Source organism: Lampris incognitus, chromosome 3, assembly GCF_029633865.1.
Source record: "Lampris incognitus isolate fLamInc1 chromosome 3, fLamInc1.hap2, whole genome shotgun sequence".
Classification (NCBI taxonomy): domain Eukaryota; kingdom Metazoa; phylum Chordata; class Actinopteri; order Lampriformes; family Lampridae; genus Lampris; species Lampris incognitus.
The window spans coordinates 85,456,330-85,480,170 of record NC_079213.1 but is presented as its reverse complement, the minus strand read 5'-3'; the positions used below and the strand labels follow the sequence as shown (position 1 = coordinate 85,480,170).

At 41.7% G+C, this 23,841-nt stretch overlaps 1 protein-coding gene across 2 annotated transcripts in view; it reads right to left on the bottom strand.

Annotated features, from left to right (window-relative positions):
- The window catches only part of ttc39a (tetratricopeptide repeat domain 39A), a 77,123-nt gene that overhangs the window by 49,354 nt on the left and 3,928 nt on the right, over nucleotides 1–23,841 (bottom strand). Inside the window, exons 1-4 of one of the 2 annotated variants that reach the window (XM_056276218.1) lie at nucleotides 16,308–16,598; nucleotides 15,352–15,402; nucleotides 15,012–15,062; nucleotides 14,050–14,103 (exon numbers count right to left, since the gene is read on the bottom strand). In XM_056276218.1, the coding sequence (XP_056132193.1) occupies nucleotides 14,050–14,103; nucleotides 15,012–15,062; nucleotides 15,352–15,402; nucleotides 16,308–16,360 (209 nt within the window). In that variant the 5' untranslated portion in view covers nucleotides 16,361–16,598. Of the gene's footprint in view, nucleotides 1–14,049; nucleotides 14,104–15,011; nucleotides 15,063–15,351; nucleotides 15,403–16,307; nucleotides 16,599–23,841 lie in introns of those variants that run through there. The other variant, XM_056276217.1, reaches the window with a different exon arrangement.

Here is a 23,841-nt window from a genome sequence, read left to right as displayed (position 1 = left end):
AAAGTTTAGAGTTAAAGTAGAACCAGAGTTATCTGATGAGTACAATATAGTTAACGGAATCCCTCAAGGAAGTGTCACTAGCCCCGTGTTATTTAACATTATGACTGATATTTTTATGAATCTAGACAGAAGGATATATTCATCACTATATGCAGATGATGGAGCTATATGGATTGGGGGAGAGATGATGCAAGAGAAAGATTAAGGAGGCTATTCTAAAGGTAGAACAATGGTCATACAATTGGGGATTTCAACTTTCAACGAGTAAGTCTTGATATATGCAGGAGAAAGACATGATCAGGGTCTCCATTTATATGGACAACCAATGAAAAAGTAAAGGAATTTAAATACTTGGGAATTTGGCTTGATGAAAGATGTACATGGAAGGTTAATGTTGAAAAACTAGAACAAAATGAAAAAAGATAATCTAATGAGAGCTATATCTGGATACAACTGGGGAGCAGATAAGCAGGCACTAATAGGTAGGTAGGTAGGTAGGTAGGTAGGTAGGTAGGTAGGTAGGTAGGGCTTTGACGAGATCAGCAAATGATTATGGGTTTTATGGGGCAGCAGCCAAATCTCCCTTATATAAAATTGATGGAATGCAAAATAAAGCTTTGAGACTTGGCATTCGTGCAATGAGATCAACACCAGGTAATGCTGTGCTGGTGGAATCAGGAAAAGACCACTAGAGATCAGAAGAGACAAACTGGTATTAGCTTACTGGATTTGTCTTCAAGGATGTGGGGATGAAAATGCCAAATGCTAAAAGTGTCCAAAGTGAATGTTGGGAGTATAACCAATTCAAGGGAGATGGTTTTGGATGGAATATAAAATATAAAGCAGAAGAATTTGACATTAAAGAAACAAGGTTTAATTCCCCTAATCCAATAAGTAATATTCCCCCATGGCTGTTTCCCAAGGCTAAAGTTGATTTTATATCTTGGAACTAAGGACAGATTGGGTAGAAAGCGAAATAAGGCATTGTGAACCAGTATATAAGGAACCATTTTCATAACTACTTACAGATATTGACTGATGGCTCAAAAGATCAAAATGATCATTTAGGAACAAGAGTATGCATCCCACAATTTCAAATTCATTTAGGGAATAGAGTTACAAATAAATTATCAGTTTATACAGCTGAGATGTGGCAGTGATTGTTGGTCTTCAGTGGGTGGAGGAAGTGAGGCCAGGCAAGGGGGTGATGTGTACTGACTCTGCAGCAGTACTTTTAAGTTTACAGTATATGAAGTCAACCGGGAAAGATCTTATGTTCAAAAATTTTCAGTGTCTGTTTAGAATTCAAAGATTGAGTATAGATGCAGAATTTTGTTGGATACCTGGTCGTGGGAGTAAAGGGCAATGAATTTGCAGACAGGATGGCTAAAAAAAAATCAGTAAGTATGAGGCATATAATTGACATATCATTTGGAAAAGGGGAAGGTGAAGCACTAATCAAAAAGAAAATCTGGGAACTTTGACAGAAAAAGTGGGATGAGGACAGTAAGGGCAGAACATACTATAAAATACAGAAGACAGAGCACAGAGTGTTAAAGGGAGAAGTAGAAGAGAGGGGATAGTTTTATTCAGGTTAAGGTTTGATCACACTGGTTTAAATAAGACTATATTTCTATTGGGAAAAGTAAATTCACAAGTGTGTGCGCACTGTGATATGACTGAAAATGCGGAACACATATTAATGCACTGTGGCAAATATAACGAAGAAAGGGTAAGGCTGCAACAAAGGGGGAGAGAGGCTGGAGGATGGGATTTGGAAGGGATATTAGGAACAAATGGAGATAAGGTGTGGGAAACACAGAGAGGTAATAGATTTTTTCATAAATACCGACCGGATTGTGTACTAGAATATTGTTTTGTTTTTTTTACTAATGTAAACTAGAGCTTGTTCTACATACTCTGGTACGGTAGGTAGCGGTGTGCACCTAAAAGTTGGTATTGCAATTCACCAAAAAAACGTGAAGAAGAAGAAGACTGCAATAAGATATAGTCTATTAAGATCTTTTAAAAAGTTTGTTGGGTTTTCTAAGGTTTTATTCAATGTTGTCTATCAAACTTTACTATATCAAGGAATCCAGTGAGCGTAGGTATACCAGTGCTAAGTCAGTGCTGATATTGTGGCGGGTTGCCACAAAGTTGTCTATGTATGGGAAACCCTGGACTGGCAGGCCAAAGCTATGGGGGCTAGGAGTATGGGGGCCAAGAATTGGCTATACCAACTAAAAAGGTTTTAAGTCTGCTTTTAAAAGAAAAATTGTGGGGGCATATAACAGATCAACTGGGAAACTGTTCCAACACATGGGAGCATAAAAACAGAGGGCTGCTTTGCCAGGGTGAGAGATCTGACTAGCTCATAGCTGACAAGCATGTTGGAGATTTAATTGTGCCAGGCTAGTGAGAGCTTTGTAAACCATCATAGATATTATTAGTGGAATTGTTTGTAAACTATCTTTCTGAGAATTTTACTAAGAACTGGGAGGTTATTATAGGGTTAGTTTGGTCAATCTTTTACCCCTCTGGGAAAAAAAGTACACCATCTAGGACAGCACAAGGAATGATTGGATCATTTGCCAGCTGTTTTTCAGATCACCATCAAAATCCTGGAGGCCCAAGGACAAACCCGGTACCAAACAGAGTTCACCGTGGCCAGAGGGAGACAACCCTCCTTCGGGAGACAACCCTCCTTCGCCTCCCATTCACAGAGCGAAGGGCCAAATCTGCTTTCAGTGGCAAAGCAAATTTGCATCTTCACTTTGTTTAGAGTTCCAACTTTGGTGAACTTTGACTGGCAAATTTGCAAATTTGCTTTGTCACCGGAAGTGAAAATTTCCCCCCTTCGCTTGCATAAAATGGAAATGAACAGGAGGCGAAAATTCACCAATGTTAATTTCATGCATGTGTGACTATACCTGAAAATATTTAAAGAATTGGTGATTTTTTTTTAAAGACTTACTGAATTAACTTTATATTGGCCCATTTTTAAAATCTGTACCATTGCATAAAATATTTAAAAGAATTAGGGACTTTTTTTTAAAGAGCCCAACCTTAACTGTCTGACAGAAAGCCATTCACCTCACATTCCACCAGCAAGACAGAGGAGTCTTCATACTGACTAATGTTTAACGCGCGTGCACACACACACATACACACACACACACACACACACACTCACTTCCCACATCTCCAAATACACACTCCACAAACACACACACATTTGCCATCATTCAGAGCATCTATAACTAGATTTACTTATAGCTATGTCATGTCTAATTACCTGTTACTTCCAGAGTTTAAGCATAAACTAATTGGGTAAAGGGATGCAGATGACCCAGATTAAAATTGTCAAGTGACCAGAGCATTCTGAAGGGTTAGTTTGCCCTTCAAACAGAAAAACAGATGAAAAACACGAAAACAAATGCTTACATGTGACATTTTTGATAGAAATCAGATCCACTTGAAAATTTTTCTTTTTTTTGTATACGACAATGCCAAAACCAAACGAATTACAAATATTACATATCCAATATACTGATACCAATAAATATGTTTACATGTAATTTCTCGTTAAAGGACGAACACTGCCCTTAATTACAATGATTTTAAAATAGCTTTGAAGGTAACAATAAAATCTTTAGTAGTTTTTTTTTCCCCAAATGAAAATGTAGGACCTAAATCTTTTGCTACTTTCATGTTTTGTCTCAGTAGCTGTTTAATAGACAGGAGGATATTTGATGTAATTCAGCACACAGTGACAAAGGAATTCAACGTAAAGGCAATTTTTCACAGAAATGGAACGCCCCCCCCCCTTTTTTTTTCTCCCCAGTTATAGTTGGCCAATTATCCCAGTCTTCTAAGTCCTCCCAGTCGCTGCTCCACCCCCTCTGCCAATCCGGGAGGAGCTGCAGAATACCACATGCCTCCTCCGATACATGTGGAGTCGCCAGCCGCTTCTTTTCACCTGACAGTGTGGAGTTTCACCAGGGGGACGTAGCGTGTGGGAGAATCACGCTATTCCCCCCCGAACAGGCGCCCCAACCGACCAGAAGAAGCACTAGTGCAGTGAACAAGACACATACCCACATCCGGCTTCCCACCCGTAGACACAGCCAATTGTGTCTATAGGGACGCCCGATCAGGCCAGAGGTAACACGGGGATTTAAGTTGAAATCGGTTACTTTGATTTTGTTGGTTATAAAATGAACAAATGAAAAACCGTAAGAAGTCACAGTGTTAGAAGCCATGAGCCACAAATGTTTTCTTACATCATTTAAGTGACATGAAACAGAATTTTGGGAATGCCAGTTAGCTCACCCAGAGAGCTGCTTCATTTCCCGCCGCTGGGCAAAAATGCCCTTATGCAACTATAAAGTCATTCATATGCACTCGCAGACAGAAAAAAAAACCCTACAGACATTAATGTTTCTAAATTTTGAAACGGAATGTTGACAAATCTAGCTAGCTAGATGTTGATGTAGCATTATAGCGAGCCAGCTGGTATTTGCTACCTATTTCATTTTTCTAGCTGTCTTTCTTTTTAGCCATAAAGATTATTCAGAGCCACATGGTAAACTATAGCATAGGCACTTGGAAATATATTTTACTATAATCTCAGAAAAACGTATTGTATTGGTATTGTATCAGACTGTAAAGCAAGCAAAGAAGATCATCTCCGACCCCTCACATCCTGTTCATCACCTCTTCCAGCTCCCTCCCTCAAGGTGGCGCTACAGGTCACTGTCCACTAAGACTAAACGCTTCATGAACAGTTTTTTTCCTCTAACCATCAGGACTCTGAATTCTTCCCTATAGTCCCCTCCTCACACACCATTGGCATAAATACCACCATTCACCTAATTGTTATGCATGATATGTTTATTTCTGCTACTGTGTAATTGTATTGTTGGTGATAATATGTGGAGTGTCTATTGTTGTCCATGTATGTATTGTGCTGCAGGGTTTAATGTGTACCAAAAACAAATTCCACCGGCCTTGGTCGTGTGGCTAATAAAACAATCTAATCTAATCTTTCCAAAGAATGAAATTAAAACCTGAAAATGGACAGCCACAAAATACTATGTGACTGCTGTAGCCGTTGACTGCTATGATGCACACCAGGGTGGCTTTTTCAAGCAGCATGGTTCTGCTGGAGCAGATGGAAACTCCTCTATGTATCGATTAACTTAACTCACACCAGTTGAGAATCAGCTCTCTGTAAGTGAACAAAATATAGGCACAATGTGACCCAACACAAGCATGTACATAATAAGTAAGAGCATTATTACCACACAGTCCAGGACAGTGTCCTTAAATTTAATAGAACAAACATGAATGGATGAAATAATGGGCCCAATAAGCTGCACAATGATGTTGGTCTGTTGGGTTCAGATGGTGCATACCATACATTGTCCCAATAAGTAATTCAATTTAAAGTCAGCAACTCTGAAAAACTGACTCAATTTCTCTAGAGGGCAGCTTGAGCAATGGAGATCATTACCACTGAGGCAGATATGTGTGTGTGTGCACACACACACACACACACACACACACACACACACACACACACACAGAAACAAAAGATGCGCACCCTTCCAAGGAGTGACAACGCACTTGTTTCTGTACCCTCTCGTCTGCTTTCATTTTCATTTCTTTTATCACATTCATTGCTCCCTATTGGTATCAGATGCAATAGCGACCTGTCTGCAATAAACATTGCGGCCTGACACGACAAGATGGTGAGGCAAAAGAGCTGAGATGTTCCTCTATCACTGGTCCTGTTTGTCTGCATGCCTGCGTCTCACAGCTGAAACAGATATGCTTCCCTTTACACTAAGATCGTCATAATGACAACGGCAGGCAGAGCAAAGGCACACTCTATCTTTAACACAAATACTGGCCTGCTGTCACAACACACACACATGCACACACATACACACAATCCCTGCTTTTACTCTGCTGAAACACACCAGGAATCATAAACGGCCGAAAAACACAAAGACAGAGGGCATGCACACAGACACACACGCACACACAGTCTGCTGTCTTTTACTAGTCGTTGGCATGCAGAAGAGTTAAAGTATCTTACCCGTTTGACACATTTTCTTCCTCTCCTGACATTTTCATCTGACAAACTGTGTGTGTGTGTGTGTGCGAGAATGAGAGAGAGGAGAGAAACAGAGATGGAGAGAATTACAGAAGAGCGTGTTTGCACAGGGCCTTTCCGGCAGTGCAGTCTAAAGTGCTGTAGCGCTGTCTTTCTCACCCTCTCTCCTTCTCTCCAGCAGCAGCAGAAGAAGAAGGAGGCAGGCGAAAAAGAGAAAGACCAAGAGAGTGAATGATGTGGGGGGGGGGGGGGGGGGTAGAGAGAGAAGGAATGGGGAAGAAAAGAGGAAGAATGCAGCGGCAGCCCTTAATAAGGTTGGGATGACTATCACACATTCTATCTGCTCCAGGACCCTCCGCCTCTACACACACACATACACCGACAAACACGCACACACATGCATGCATAAGCCATCCCCTAACACTCCGCCTCTGTCCTGCCCTATTCCCATAGTCTCACCGTCACGCAAAATACTGTAGTCTCTTTACTGATTGGCCAATATAGGATCAGGGGTGTGACTTATTGTCCAGAACCCATGACTCTAGCCTTTTTACGTAATGTGTAAAGAACAATGACAACAACAAAAAAAGACCAGAAAAAGAAACTGAGAGAGTAATGGAGTGAGACAGAGCAAGAAAGAGTGAGACAGATAGAGGGAATGAGAGTTCAGATTCCCCTTGTGCTCAAGTTGGCCCTGTGAGTATTCAGCTCAAGAGCTGCTATGGAGCGAGAGCAGTGTGATGTCATCAGTGGCACCTGGCACAAAGAAAACTACAAATCCCCACTTCCTGATGTGTGCTCAGGCACCAGGGACAGAGGGACTCGTCTCTTTCCGTAAAGCATCTTGGAAGGAGAGAGCGGATGGCAGTGGGGCAGACAAAAGGGTAAGAGAGAGGGTGAGAGAGGCGAAAGAGAGGGAGAGAGAGTTGGGGATGGAGAGAGAGAGAGATGGCAAAAGAAAGGTAAAGGAGAGAAAGTGAGCAAAATGAGAGTAAAAAAGACGGAATGAGAGCGAAAGTGAGTTATGGAGCAAGAGGGAAAGGCAGAGAGGAAGAGATGAGATGAAAAACAGAGGAAAAGTGTGCGTCGGCGTGCTTATTGTTTGGACTGGTCCCGCACACTGCAGCATCTGAGATGAAAACACTGCAGCAGTGGAGGCGAAGGGCAAGCACACTGAACAGTATAGATATACAGCACACAGATCAGAGCCTGCTGACAGCTGCGCACCACAAAATATGAATTCATAAACAAGACAGACACGGCCAGCTGTAGGATGATGCAGCACCATTTAGCTGCAGAAACCAGGGAGTGTGTGTGTGTGTTTGTGTGCGTGTACATTTGTGTATGTGTGCATGCTATGTGTGCATGCCTGCTTGTGTGTGTGTGTGTATGTCTGCCATGTCTGCTTTTATGTGTGAGCACGTGTGTCTGTGCATTGGATGGGTGTGTGTGTGTGTTCAGGAGGAGGCGTCAGACAACACCATTATGTCAGAGAGGACTGAATGACCCACAGCTCACATCTGCAGATAACCAATCATGAGCAGGAGGCGAGGCTTTCTGCTTCAGCAAAATTCACTGAGTGGCAGTAAACTACCACAGACAGATAAAGTCAATGGACCAAGAAGTGATTCACATACTTCTCTGTTATTGGCAGAAGTTCCTTATCATTGTCTTGTGGCAAATCCTAGCCATGCAAAACCCCCAAGCATGTTCAGACAGACAGCTTAAAATGGGTTAAGGTTTACAAACAGATACTGGGCATTATTTGGAAATGTGAGTTGACCCGAGCCTAAACACAGCATTTGTCAACACTGAGCACTATAAAATGGAGAGAGATGTAAGGACAGGTATAGTTCACCCGAATAGGCCCATTTTCCTCAGCAAAACCTGGTATAAAAGCAGTAGTTTTCTGAAAAATTTTAAAAGCCCATAGTTATCACTTTTTTTTTCCAAATCTGGGTAGTTGGTCATTATTCCTTCATCATGAATGTTTAATTATTCACATCAATCAGCCTGAGTGTTGCGCAACCCGGCTTGAGCAGACCTGAAACAGGACTTGAAATATGTTTGAACATGGTTCTGAATAGATGTCCTCGAGATGTTTTTGAGTTTGATTGGCAGACACTGAAATGTGCTCCAAATGTAAAGAAATTGCTAAACGTAATGCCTTCTATTATTTTACAAAGATCCAAAATGAGTTCAGACACCACTTTCCCCAGCATTGTACTCTCTCTGTCTGTCTGTCTGTCTGTCTGTCTGTCTCTCTCTCTCGACACTTGGAGTAGACCTCAGCTCACTTTTTAGGTTGTTTTCGGTTTATAACAACATAACTACACAGAAGCAGAAAACGTGTCCTCAGTACTTGGTCCTGAAGGAGGAAAACCTCAGGGGAAATTCATCAATCATGTGATTATAGCACAACGAAACAACAAAAAAGTGTGTTTCTTCCACTCCCTTTCATTTGTGTGCCGTGCAGACCATGTGGCAAGGTCGTGATTTAAGTCGAGTGGGTTATCTGTTATAGATTCTCTATATTTCATTACATGGAGGACTGAGATACCAGTGTCTTAGGACATAGGCAGAATGTTCTCCCTTCCTCTGTCTTCCTCTCAATTCAGATGATCTTGATGGGGAAGACAGCTAGTGAGCGCCCAGCTCCAATTCCCCATGCCAGCATGCAAAGTACATTTGAGCATCAGTATTTAACCCTTTCATGCCAGGGACACCAACTAAGCTGACTGAACCCCATACCCACCCACGGGGCTAAATAAAACGGGATTAATTATGTAAATCAAATAAAAAAAGCATTTTGAAATGGGAAAACCTTGATTTTAATCACCCCGGAACACAGGACCGCTGACACACTTATCTCAAGGAACTTGTCTTGTACATTAAATGAGCAGATAGCTGAGTAACTGCAGGAACTCTACAGCAGGACAATCAGCTGCTGCAGGGGCTCCAAAATGTGGTCCAAATGACCACCAAATTGTTTTTCCCACATTTTTGCCATGTGCGTTTCTGTATTATTTTTATAGCAATAAATCATGTTGTACATGCATTATTGAACTAAAAACTTGTGAGTTTAGTGGGGCGGATTCATCACTGATTCACCATGAAGATCCAGCTTTGCTATTCCTACTATAACCATACAAACATGGTGGTGCAATAGCAAACTGACCATAAGAGAAGAATTTATTCATTCTTATTTATTTTTAATTAATATCTGCCATGCTCATGCATCAGTGTGTTACAGTCTGTTTTATTGCTGCGTGGCTTTTGCACTTGACCTGTCCATTTCAAATTTACTGGGAAATTATGGTGCTCGATTCTGTTTGATCGTGTTGCATCACAGATAATGTTTGTTTTAATATCTGTTGCTGAGGCACAGATCTGCTGTTATAAGCAAGTATGTGCTTGCATCAAAGACATTTTCTCATTACCACCAATGACTCATTGTAAAACCTCTCTAAGGCACACCCCAACACAAAAAGTGAGCTCCGCTGAAGGCCACAGGATAGTTTGCACCCTGACCACCAGCCCATCCCGTTCATCACCAACTAACACTGAATCAACAGGAAGACATGCCGGAGTTACGCTAGAAAAAAGTATCCACGTGCATTTTAATTGTTATTTATTCAGGACAGTTTTGCTGAGCATGCATGCTGTTTCCCAACAAGCCTCTACTTTGCATTTCCATATTAACTCCATTATTAAGAAACACAAATGTAAATTTCGACTGCTGTGCAATGAGCAACTCAGCTGCAACCATTCATATTCAAAAGTCTTGCTGGAGGGCACCTTGTCATTACTAAGGAGGAGTAAAGCATTATTCACTGTCTTTCAACAATGGTGCAGGGATTTATGTAACAAATAGATTAGGCTTTAGCGTACATTAATACCTTTTCAATACTAGAACAGTGCACTCAGTAGATGGCAGATCCCTGCCAGGCATATCTTCCCTTCTCTGATGCTCAGATTTAGGCGGAAAATCAGCTGAGGAGTTAGCACTCAAACAGGTTTTTCAAAGGTTTCGAATCACCGCAAACAGGAGAGGTCCTTGATCATACAGTCATAATTGTGCACAAAAAAAATTAGGCTGACAGGCCCAGTATTATGCGAGATTAGCAGCAGACAGCTACATGCACACACGGACAGAAAAACCAGTGTTTTTCCTGCCATTATAAGACTTTTGTGCAGTGCCCAAGTCAGTTGAATGGGAAATATGGGGAAAAAAGTTTTTAATACGCAGCGCTCAAGCAAAATTAAAAAAAATAAATTTACTGGATAAAAATGGTAGATCCGTTTTTATTCAGACTGCACAGTCACAGCCTGTCAGTCTGTGGATGTGCAGCCTCCTAGATGGACCCTCACATGAATGCAACCAAGTCTAATATGATCTTGCACTTTCCTAAAAGAAAAGGTTTGCTATGCAATCATTTTGATCTGACCTTCCTTTCTTTATTTTTATAATAATAAAAGCTGGGTAATCCGTTTATGCTCATGCATGCATGACTCACAACTACACTTGACTCGGATTGGGCAGTGACAAGAATATGCAAGACTTCCTGTTTTGACTGCAACCTAGAGGAAGTTGTTCCTTTATAACTTTCACATTTTTTGGATTATCAAAATTCTTTTAATAACTTTTGATCATGTCACTGCCCAATCTGAGTCAATCGTAGATGTAAGTTACACATGTACACGGATGCACATGGTTGACTCAGATCGGGCAGCGAGACCAGCGTGGGTTGAGCGAGCCATGACGTGAATGAAGAGAGGGAGCGGTGATGGTAAGAACAAATGTTTTTTGAAGATTTTTAATTACTGCAACCACGAGAGGTTCCTCATTATACAGTCATAACGGCACAAATATTTTAGGCTGATAGGTCCAGTAGTTTGCAAGATTAACTGCACACATGCGCACACGACCAGGCACATAATTCCCTCCATGCTATCCACCTGGCGGGGATAATGACTTAACTGAGAATGGTGGTATTGTTAGCTTCTCTCTAAATGAATTATTGATATTGCAAACAGCAGGGAGAAGATGGATCGATGCCAGTGCCCTTTAACAGGGCCTCAACTATTCTGCTCATTTACCAGGCTGACTCATATGAGCTGTACCTGTCAATCTGTGAACTCACAGCAAGTTATTTTTTTTGTGGATTCTTCCCTTTTTCTCCTCGGTTGTATCCAGCCAATTACCCTACTCGTCCGAGCTGTCCTGGTCGCTGCTCCACCCCCTCTGCCGATCCCGCGGAGGGCTGCAGACTACCACGTCTCCTCCGATACATGTGGAGTCGCCAGCCACTTCTTTTCACCTGACAGTGAGGAGTTTCGCCAGGGGGACGTAGCATGTGGGAGGATCACGCTATTCCCCCCAGTTCACCCTCCCCCTTGAACAGGTGCCCCAACCAACCAGAGGAGGCGCTAGTGCAGCCACTAGGACACATATCCACATCCGGCTTCCCACCCGCAGACACACCCAATTGTGTCTGTAGGGACGCCCTGACCAAGCCGGCGGTAACATGGGGATTCGATCCGGTGAGCCCCGTGTCGGTAGGCAACAGAATAGACCGCCACGCTACCCGAACGCCCTCACAGCAAGTTTTAACCATGCAGATTGTTATAATAATCTAAAATGAATTACTAAAAAAACAAACAAAAACAAATCAATAAAAAAAAACTTTGAATAGCGACCTGTTTACTTGTAATTGCAAACAATTGATTGTCCAAATCCATGTCTGCAAATATACTACAGTACTTCTGTTTATTTCCCAAAGTGAAAGCTAATAGCATGGGCCTGTAGGAAGCAGCAACCATCACAAAGCCAATGTAGAAGTGCCTTAAATTACAGTTACAGTAATGCTGGCTCCAAAAAGACTCTAGTTGTATGGAAGTCAATGGATAAAAATGCCGACTTCTCTCTAGACATACAGGGTTGGCGGCGTCCAGGTAGCATGCGGTCTATTCCGTTGCCTACCAACACAGGGATTGCCAGATCGAATCCCCATGTTACGTTGCTTGGTCAGGCATCCCTACAGACACAACTGGCTGTGTCTGCGGGTAGGAAGCCAGATGTGGGTATGTGTCCTAGTCGCAGCACTAGCGCCTCCTCTGGTCGGTCGGGGTGCCTGTTCGGGGGGGGGGGGGCTGTGGGGAATAGCGTGATCCTCCCACATGCTTCGTCCCCGTGGTGAAACTCCTCACTGTCAGGTGAAAAGAAGTGGCTGGCGACTTCACATGTATCGGAGGAGGCATGTGGTAGCCTGCAGCCCTCCCCGGATCAGCAGAGGGGGTGGAGCGGAGACCAGAAAGGCTCGGAAGAGTGGGGCAATTGGGCTGGATACAATTGGGGAGAAAAAGGGGTGAAAAAAAGAAATACAGGTTAAATACATTTTTTCTTCCCACAAGAAATTAGGGTCTTGATAGCTAAGTTCACTTCTTCTAATGTGTGTCTTGGTGGAGAGTTTTAAAATTATTTGGAGGTGTGGTTGCTTTGACTGACAGATCTCTCTCTCTCTGGAGTGATTGGCAGGTTGCTCATACATCTGAAGTGAAGACCCACCTCAGCTCCACCTCAGCACCCAAATTTAAATTTTCCAGCTCCAAAATCTGCCAAACGGTGACAAGCACAAACACAAACTCATGGCTTAAAAAAAAAAAAAACCTATCGGTGACATCACACATACTACATCAATTTTTATAGTCTAAGGTCTGTAGTCTGAGCGTATCCCTGTATAAATGCAACCTGCATTTGCTCTGCTTGTAAAATTCTGATCTGCATCTACATACATTACCAGTACATGTTGCGAGATAAATGCTAATTTATTCTGAGTATATATATATATATATATATATATACATATATACATATTTTTTTTCACGTTTGCAGCGGCCTCACCCAGTATGATGCATGCAGTGTCTTTGTCCACGTCTACCTCTAAGTTTGTCTTTGTTTGATAGCTGGGAGAGCTGGCGCTGGATTGTCTGGGAGAGCTTGGTCTGCTGCGTCCTGTGGGCCCAGGGACCACGGCCCTGCCTGGAGCTGTGCCTGAAGAGGCAACACTGAGGGCGGTCTGACAGGACGCGGAAGCAGGGTAGGCTAAACTAACTGCTAGCCCATGCAGACCGGCAATTACGATAACACTGAGGGTGGTCTGGCAGGAGCCTCGCCTAGCCTTGACTGTGTTTTTAGTGTCGTCGTGTAGAGTGCAGGGAGGTGTGTCAAAGATGTCTGGCTGGGAGAGCTAGCATTGAATTGGTTGAGGGAGCTCGGTCTGCTGTGTCCCGTAGGCCCCAGGATCACGGCCCTGACCGGAGCTGCGCCTGAAGAGGAAACACCAAGGATGGTCTGACAGGATGCGGAAGTAGAGTATGCTAAGCTAACTGCTAGCCCATGCAGACTGGCAGTTATCCTGGCTGGCGTTCGTTCTCCTGGACAGTGATTTTTTTCCTTTTTTTTAAATATATATATATGTGTTAGTTTGGATGTATGTGTTCTTGTAGTTCTTGTAGTTTTCGACATGTGTTTTTGTCTTTGTGTTGCACTGCTGTGGGCTTGGGGAAATGAAGTTTCATTTCATTTCATGTGCGCAAGTGCATGAAATGAAATGACAAATGAAGTGTTTCTGATTTTGATTTATTCTTACCTACAACCAATAATCCCATTTCCTCATGAGAATCCACAAAATCTGTTAGCAGCTAGCACTGTAACATGACTATGATCTGATCTAACATTTTGTCAGCAAAGAAAGCATCATCTTATTCTCCTTTTTCTAAATGTCAACTCTCCTTCATAAATGCATCTGTCTTCCTTTTTCAGCTCTCTCATGAAAACAGATTTGTGGGTTTTTCAATCTCAGTGCAATACAAACCTCCGTCTACATCAACTGGTCTGTCGGTGGGAGTTCAGCACATGTTCTTACCCGTTAGGTGGATCTGATGATCGCAGGACATCCATGTTGTCTGGTAACTGTAACCTGAAACAAGGCCATCAAAAAAGAGGCTATTTAGAGAAAGAGGGTGAATTAAAGGGATAGAAATCAGTTCTACTGTGTGAGGAATATGATATAGGCAATGGGTAGAAAGATGGCGACAGTAATTGCTGGTGACCATCCCAGCAGGCTGCTTGTTTCTTGTTTGATTGGTATGGCTAAACAAAGAGATTTGCCCCAAATAATTTATGAAAACGTCCTGGACATGGCAATGAGATTAAAATTGTAAATGTGAACTTCATTTTGTGTTCATTAATGAAGATTTTCATCCAAACACTAAATTTACATTTTTGGAAAATTTCAGTGACATGGAAGAGTGATGTGCTTTTGGTTACCTAAAAGGATATTTCAAAAACACAGATGATTCCTAAAATGACAGTTAAGTTATGTGAGGTCACTGTTGTGTCACTTAGTGTGAATGTGTCTTAATTTGTTGTTTATATTTGCAAGTACTGAGGAATAGCGATCAAATGTCCTCATTTTTTATGTATAAATGTTCCATTATGGAGACGTCTATTGTTCTGGGATTATGTTTTTTTTTCCACTCAACATAAATAAAGCTTTTGTTGCCCAAGTCAGTTGATAGTCATTGATAGGAATATCCTCTTAGATACGCTGCTCTCAATACTCCTGGACAGTCTTTGTGTTCCAACTTCCAACTACAATGTTGCATTTTGTCCTCTTGGCCTTTAATGTGAGCATCACACCAAGTCACATTGCCTGTGCATGCAAACTTACTTGGTGATGAGCAAAACATAAATACCTGAACTTGAACCTGATCTTAAAAAGGTTAGAGTCCCATTTCAAAATTATGCTTCTTTAAATAATGGCCAGACTGTTCTTGGCCACAGGAGTAACAACTAAGGTGAGTTATTCAACTCAGAGATGCTTACTTGAAATCTGCTATGATGGGATCCAGTTCTGAACCGTTTATAACTGATAGCCTGGGTAGAGAGAGACCGAAAGAGAGATATTACTTATTGATATTAGAATTATCACTCAGCATACCCATAGGATTTGCTAAGCTTACAATTAGTGTTGTGGGCTTAATTTGTCTTTATAGTTAACAATTAGTGCTACATCATAAATACAAATGAAACATAATCAGACTTTAAAGGTTGTCTTCCTTTTGGTAACAACTCTTGGCACTGCTGTCTCTTTTTGACTTTTGATTAGATCATTTAGAGGAGCACTAATTGTTCCTGGCAATATGAGTTCAGTATGTGGACTTACCGGCTTGGGGAGTCAGGGCTGTCAGGGCTTTCTTTCACCTGCATGGCATCCCTATGAGGGAGGTCAAAGGTGAATTGAGAAAGTATGCAAGAGTGGGTATCACATATGTGTTGTGAGAACACTGGCCAGGATACCAAAAATCCCACCCAGCTGAGGGCCACTGGGATCCGCATTATAATACATTACTCACCAGTGTTTATTTCAAGTCCCTTCAGTTCAAATATCTTCTGATATAAATGTCTTTGGTTGTATGGAAATAAATACACTGTGATATAAAGGAATTACTGAAGGGAGTGGTTTTGTGGTAGCCTCAAGTAAATATAATCATCCGTCCATCCAGTGAATCAGCACTTTATTCAGACCTACGGGCCAACACTGCTCACTGTTGGTCTGCAAACTAACAAACAATGCGACAGGAGGAAACAACTCTCACTTGAAAGACAAGCCTGCTGGAATCCATTCCTCTTCACAACAAGGAAGGACTACAAGACTCAGCACCCCGCACGTGACTGTATGTGATGGGTAAGTATGTAAAAGCGATAGCAGCACTACTTATAAACGCTTCCCTGTAACAAATTCATCAGAGAAAGTCATGAGCTTGGCGGCCGCCGGAGGGGAGGTGAAAGACACTGCGGCGAAACAGCAAATCTATTTGTAGGAGTAGTTCAAATCTCCACCATTTGTCCCGTCTAAATCATGAGCTAGATAAGTGTCGCCGGTGTGATTTGGGTGTTGCAGGCTTCTCTCTGGGTGTCAAACATGGAGTACGACGCGCCGCAACGCAGGAGTGTTTGCAGGCTTGTGAGGGTGTCAATGAGCCAGTGAAAACAGCCCTGACAGCGGCAGAGGGCCACTACACTACAGCTCAACACCTCTTCCGGTGAACAGAAAGACCGAAAATGCCCAACATACTCGTTGGTGCGTTCATTTGCTTCTCTGAAATTACTTATACTCACTTTTTGCTGTCATTTTTCTTAACGCTTCGTCTCCAGTTGGTAATAAAACTCATTCCACCGTCCTGGGACGAAGTGAAGCAGCGTTTAATATCCCAGACGGTCTCTCTCTGCGTGGACCTCACACTGCTGGCTTGGATGTAGGCGGTGTACCTGTGTCCGGACAGGTGAGGTGGGTGTAGATGTGAATGCTATTTAGGTGAGGTATGAGAGCACTGCGGACGCGGTGGGGAGATTAAAAGTGTCTCTCGGCGAAAACTCGTCCTCCCTCCCCTCCCCTCCCTGAAGGAGGTGTGGAGCTCCTCATCTGTATTGTAATGATGAGCCGTCTATTGAGATACGCTGGACGGGATGTTTGGCACGAAGTCGTCGGCCTCTGGGTCTTAAAGCACTCCCAGAGATTCCGTCACATCTCTCTGGAGGAAGAGGGTTTTCCTGATAACTGTGTGGATTCTCGCCGTTTTACGTTGGACATAAATTGAAACATTGCTTTCTAAAATCAGTTATTAATTTAATGGTAACGAATTGTCAACTCTGTTTTTATAGGTAGTAGAATTAAGTTTTTATTTTCTTTTTAAGTTCCTCATAGTTCATCGCTCAGTCGATCTTTTTTTCTGATACCCACGATGTCGTCAGACATTCATTTACATACAGCCAATCAGATCGAATCGTCAAACGGGAACCCCGCCCACCGAGTTTGCGCTTGTCACTCAAAGGTCAGTTATGAATATTAATGAGGACCAGACCGCTACCTCACAGTTCTTGAGAAACCCGAGAATAGTTATGGATTTTAAAAAAATTAAGTCGACCTACAATGTTACAGTCATTTACTATTAAGGAAGATGGTTGATAAATGTTTTTAACGCAATCTTGGAAGTTTATCTGATGACAGTGGAAACCGGTTGTGGTGATAAATAGTCACCGAACAGAATCATTCCTTTACCGACGCTGTTCAAATAATCTGGTTATTGTGACCAAACAGTCCGCTTAAAGTTGTCGTTTTGTGTCTTTTATATATGGGAGGTTGAAGGGAAAAAACTATATTAAGATCAAGATAGTACAGGAAATCTATCGTTAACATTTTTTGAGCAGACGGTCTGAAGAGACAAGGGCATACTTTCATGTTCAGGCCTCGGCCTACTGTTATTGAAAATGTACTTCAAGCAATGTTACAGTAACCTATACTGCAGCTGTTAATTTCCTACATTACTAGAGCCAACAGTATGTCTTTTAGACAATTAAATCCAGTAAAACAGAGAACTTGTCTGTTTCATGAGCTACATTATGCTCATCTAATTCGAGGAGTATAATGTAGCTCATCTAATTAGATGAACTAGCCTGTAATGTGATGAAACGGATGTCAATTACATGTCAAACAAGTCAATTAGATGGTAATCCAAAAAACTGTCAGCTTGGATCACTAAGTGGATTCCACTGTGCAGATTTCAGATTGCTATAACTCAGAAAATATAAAAACTGTCAATAACATGATGGGCGGTGCTGGCAGATAACTAAAATGAAATGCACGACAAATGAGAGACAGACAATAAACAGCCATACTGTTTACATATATTCAATATTTATTTTAATGTATAGGCTACTCTGACCAAACCTCCCAATAATGATTCTTCTTACACGTTAGAAAATACAAAACAAAATACAATCAGCTAGAGTTTAAAAGGTAAGCTTAGAATATGAGTGGTTTTGGATTTGTAGAACAAGAGTCTCGTGTCAAATGATATGATAGTGTCTGGTAACCTTTTAAATACATGAAAACAGCCTTAAGACTGACATCTCCAGTTAGGAAAAGACTCAACTGCCAACGTGAAGACGGGAGAAAATTCAAGAAAAGTCTTCTCTCCTCCTTATTTACAATAAAATTTGTTCAGCAGGAAGTGCTAAACTGCCCACGTTGACCATGTACCAGTTTAACAAAATGACTGCTAATGTTGAATGTAAAGACGCTTTGCTAGTAAACAGTTCAGGCAGGAAGTGTTGTCTGAAAAGTGGACAGGAATTGGACTGAAGTTAGTAATTTAGTAATGGAAAATCAAAATCCTCTTGTTTTAAATTCAGTCCTTCCCTTGTCAAAACTTCTCCAAGTTTAGCACTCTGTATTAAGCAACTTAGTTCAGATTAGCGTTGAGGATCAATCAGGAAAAAAAAGAAAATAATGTCTGCCTGGCATTGGTAATAACAAGCCCATGGACACAGTGCAAGTGGAGACGTCATCCTTTTGGAGTAACCCCACCCATCCATCCATTCATTCATCCATCCATTCATCCATCCAACCATCCATCCTCACTGGCTCTACATTGCAATACTACGGGGTTTTGCAAGTTAAATCCCACAGAATGAGGTCAACAGACATGAAGGAGGGGTATTTGTATACAAACAAACAAACAAGCAAACAAGAGACACAAACCCATATTTTCTCCTCACATCACCAGAAACTTTGAAATGCAGTCAAGCACTCAGGATGGGTCCGCCTCAGGGAAACACAACACAACGTTTTATGCAAAAGTTAGTAGAAGCAGCAGCAGCAGCACCCAACATTACAAGACATTGCAACAGGGGACATCGTGAAGCCTTCTTGGATTTACATTGCTGTTGTTTTACACAGCAAAACGTGCCAAGGCAGAGGTGTGTGTGTACCTCACAAAAACAGAGGGGGCGAAGCACACGTAAGGCTGATCCTTATTTCCTCCACATACAGGTCAAAATCCAATTTCTGCTGCACAATCTTTTGTCTTTTCTTTTCAGAATACCTTTTTTTTTCCTGCACAGGACAATCACACATCACTGCAATACCTTTTGTAGAAAGAGGGGCTTGGAATAATTCATACCATAGTGAGAACTTTGTTCCAAGGATTCCCGCATGAACAGGAAATTTGCTGATGTTGGAGAGGTATTGATGTGGTATGTGTAATGGTAATAGCGTTGAGAATAAAACATAGTTACATGAATTATTCTTACTCATGCCCCAATTGGAGAAATGTGTTGTGTAGTATGGTGAAATTGAACTATTTCTCATTTTTCAAGGGACTCCATGGAACCACCCATATATAGGGAAGGTGGAATTTCTCCACTCAACTTTCAGAAACACCATTTAAGGTGTCCAACATCAGGGGCTGTATTTCATATTCACAGGGTACACAAATGCCGCTCATTAAGACCATCTCATATTAGTATTCCAGTAATACATCATATTAAACAGCCACTATTGAACACAAATTGTCATGTCTTGCAATAATCCAGGTAAGAAAATCAAAGAAGGGGAATCAGTTCATCTGGACACAGTGTTTAACGCTGTGTCCAGATGAACTGATTCAACCTTCTTAGACAAATTGTCATACTTTTCAAAAGACTGAGGGAACCTTAAGTACTCTCAACAAAATTGGAACAATTTTTGCAACACTGGGTCCTCTATATACCACAAATGTTAATGGTGGACTCCAGGTGATATTTGTTTCCATAATGAATATTTAGTATTCTGGAATAAAACCGAGCTGGGCACCCATCTATAGTGTGCCCTGAAAGATAATGCAACAAATTCAGTGCAGTTATTACACACAATGCATAAAGTTTAACCCTTTTTAGTATCTTTACAATAGAGTTTAACACTGACAAAGACAGATATTAACACTATAGCGTCTTGTGGTTATGACAGATCAGCACTGATGAGATGTACACCTGAATGAGGCCTGCACCACCAGTGGCTTGTACCACATCTCAGAACTAATCAAATTTCAGTTTAACAAATTTTTTTAAGTGTGAAGTGCCACGAATTTATACCCCTACACCAATTCATCCCTTAGCGCCACTGGCATCTCATAGAATGCACGGGATCTCAAACAGAGGAGTACGGTAAAAGCATGTGGTGAATCCATTACAAAACTGATTTTAAATGGAAATGCCACTAAACATAATTCAGTCCTTTCTTACACAGATACAATTAATGCTACAGGCTAAAGGGAGGATTGGGAGCTTGTGTTTTGTATAGACAGCATCGCTGTTATAGTTTATATAGTAGAGCGTCATGAATAAGCCAAGTGGGTGGGGAAGGATTCTTGAGAGGGTCAAATCATTGTACATTTCAGTCAGTGTTCATGTCAGTTCTGCAGTTTTTTTCATGCTAGGTGGTGTGAGTACCCTGGTGATGGAACTAAAAAAAAGGTCAGGACAATCTTAACACTTGACAAGTCACTTCCTCTGTATCCAACAAAAAGACCTTGCGTGTTGGCGCCACCTAGTGCCCCTGTTCTTCCGACTGCTGACCAAGCCAGACCACAGAGACCAACAAGATGACATAATAACATGAAATCCCAATGACAACAAGATGTCAAAAACAGTCAGAGGAATCAGAAACAGGCATCTGTTTCACAAAGTCTCTTAATGGGGGGGGGGGTGTCAGCAGGTGTTGCTGAGTAAGTCCTAAATAGCACCCGCGCATCTTTTGCTTTGGTACTAATTGGGCCAGGCCAAACTGAGCTGTGCCAGGCCACTAAGGGCGGGGAGGTAAAAAAAAAAAGGGGTAGGGGGAGTGGGGCTGAGTTGGGGGTGGGTTCCTCAGGAGAGTTCAGACTTGCTGAGGGCGATGGCTAACTCCAGGTCCTCTTGTTCCTGCTGGGTGAGCCTGGCCAGCCGCTCTTTTTCCTCTCGCTCGCTCTCTCGCTTTGCCCACTCTATCATGTCTTCCTCTGTTGGATACTGCTCCACACATGAAACACACACACACATGCCAAGAGAGAGCACAACAAAGACCAGACACGTGACAAGAGAATATGCACATATAGACAGACGGACATCTTTAAACACTTCCCAGAAATGAAAACCCATTCTCAAAACTGCTTGCTGGCTCCAGCAAACAGTGTATGGACCATTTCTACTTATTATCGTTACAAAGATAATATGAGTGATGCAGACACAATGAGAACAGGAAGGCAGCCAAATATTGTTGGCACCACTCAAGTACCAACAATCACAGTGAAGAATGCCCCCTTGTGTCTGTTATGGCTTTATTTCAAATGTTACCTACCACCTACACCACATTGCTATCTCAAAATTATTCTTTAAAAATAGCACACACGCATAAAAAAGAAACGGGAAAAAAATGCAAGACAGTAAATTAACTCTCTCGTTAGCATAAGGGTTGGCACTGCAACCAGTTAAAAGCATGATTGGTAGCAATTCAGATTCAGATCAAATCCTTTGTCATGATGACGTAAGGTATGTAAAGTAAATCCAAGTTGCCATAGAGGCTCTATGGGCTTTTAAAACAAAGATGATATGAGGAACAAAACACAAAGGCCCCCCTCTACACCTGGCATTAACATACGTCTTGGGTGATCAGATTGTGATCGGATAGGGGTTAACTACATAAAAATACAGGTGCAAATGTACCCAAGATGCATTGTGATCCAACTGCCCACACCACGCCTGGAACTGTGACCACCTTTTAATAAGGTGTAGCCTAAATGCTGTTGAATTTCCTATCCACATTCATCCTCTGCATAAGCAGTAATATCAATAGCACATCACAGACAACGATAATGTCGCCAACAGCAACAAAATGGATTTGATTGATACCATGTGTCCAAGGACATGGTTTCGTGTGCAGACCTTACTCCTTCATGGAGACATAGTGCCATGCATACATATATGTACTAGCAGAGGGACTCCGCGTTGCCCGAGGGACAAGTTCTCATCAAAAAAACAAACACGATCTGATCTTTACGATGCAATCGACGATGAAATATAAGATAATTTATGATATGATACATGTGATAAACAAATGTCAATAAACGATTGTTATTAACGAAAATTATCAAATGTCATAATTTCCATTCCATTCATCAAGCTTCTTTGCCAATGTGTGTATTAATTGCTCAGTGCTCAAGCGCCATATTATTTATTCATAGTTTTGTCTCAGCGCCATTATAAATGAGTTTCTTTCTCGCAATGTGTGTGTGCGTGTGCGCACGCGCGCGCACGCGCGCACGCACACACACACACACACACACACACACACAAAGAATTGTGATGGGGTTCATTGATTGCTAAATGAGTGGAAGAAGCAAGTGAGCTTATCCGGTAGACATCCACCCATGCAAAAGACACTGCGTGTTAAATGACATGATAGCAGCATTTTTCTGTTGTTTGAATACATTAAGTACTAAAGAACATGCATGATTAGAACATACTTTAAGAAGACATGTGCAAAAGGAATGGGGTGTGTGGTCTGTATGAGGGATATACTGGGCTCAGCGAACATGCAGCTACACAAAATCAGGAATTATTTGCACTATACAGAAAGACCAAACCAAATTGCAATGATCTGACAGAACTCAGTCTAAAAGTGAAAAGTGAGTTGCTGGTAGCTGAACAGCATGATGGAGATCACTACGGATGTACATAAAAGCCAGAGATGGTGGCTATGATTCAACTCTTTATTCAATCTTCTTTGACAGAGGAGGAGGTAAAAACAAGGAATGAATACAGATGATGCACTGAACACACAAGAACTCAGCTGGGAATGAATGAATGAATGAGAACATGGATGGAGGATGGATGCAATGATGGAGGACTAGATTGAGGCATGAGTGCGAAGATGGAACGGATGTAAAGGGAAACAAACAATGCTTGTAGAGGTGGCGGAGACATTGGGAAGAGTCAATGGGAGCCAGCCAATCAAACACAGGACATGGTTAGTATTTGCAGAGGTCAAAGGTCAGGGTGAAGGACATGTGTAATGTAGTAAGGTGAAGGGGAGAGAGATGAAAAATCAAACTTCGTTCCTGGGTTCCCACCAAATTATAATAAAGATGCCCTCCATTCCAAATCCCCTTTTTGATATTACATACTATGCACTGGTCTGAAGGAAATATCTGGGAGGATATTACTGCTGTAGGCATGTTTTATACAGACACAAAGGCTGACAGTTATTTTTCAATGTCTGAAATACTTCTTATCCCACATAAGAGAGATTTTGTTGATATAGTAGTACAAACAACAGTGTGACACCAGTGTGTTTACACGATTCCCACAGTGGGAAATGAGAAGATCTAATATCCTTGAATTTTTCCACAAATCTCATGTCTAGCTCAACAATTACAGTATTATGTAATTTTATTTGTGACAACAAAGCCAGCAAGAAATAGTTTCATAAAGGACAGGGTCACTGCTGATGGACTCTGCTTGGTTGAATGCTGTTGACTTTTTGACTTGGTGTGGCTGGGAAGTAGCTTGCAGCACATTATAAAAATACTACATTAGGTTTAATGGTTGTCATTTGGTTTAACTTGGGCTCATGTGGCAGTAAATACTGCTGTGTACATCCTGCTAAGGCGAAACATGAAAAAATAAAAAAAGGAATACCTGGATACCATTGGCCAGTCAAAAAAGTGACTGTAAGCAGGACTCCTGCAGACCCTAGATAACCGATTTACACCCACACGGCAGATACGAGATTACCTTTGAATCTGTGTTGGTTTAAAATAATGTCCTCATGGTGAGCAGAGGATTCCAATCACAACGT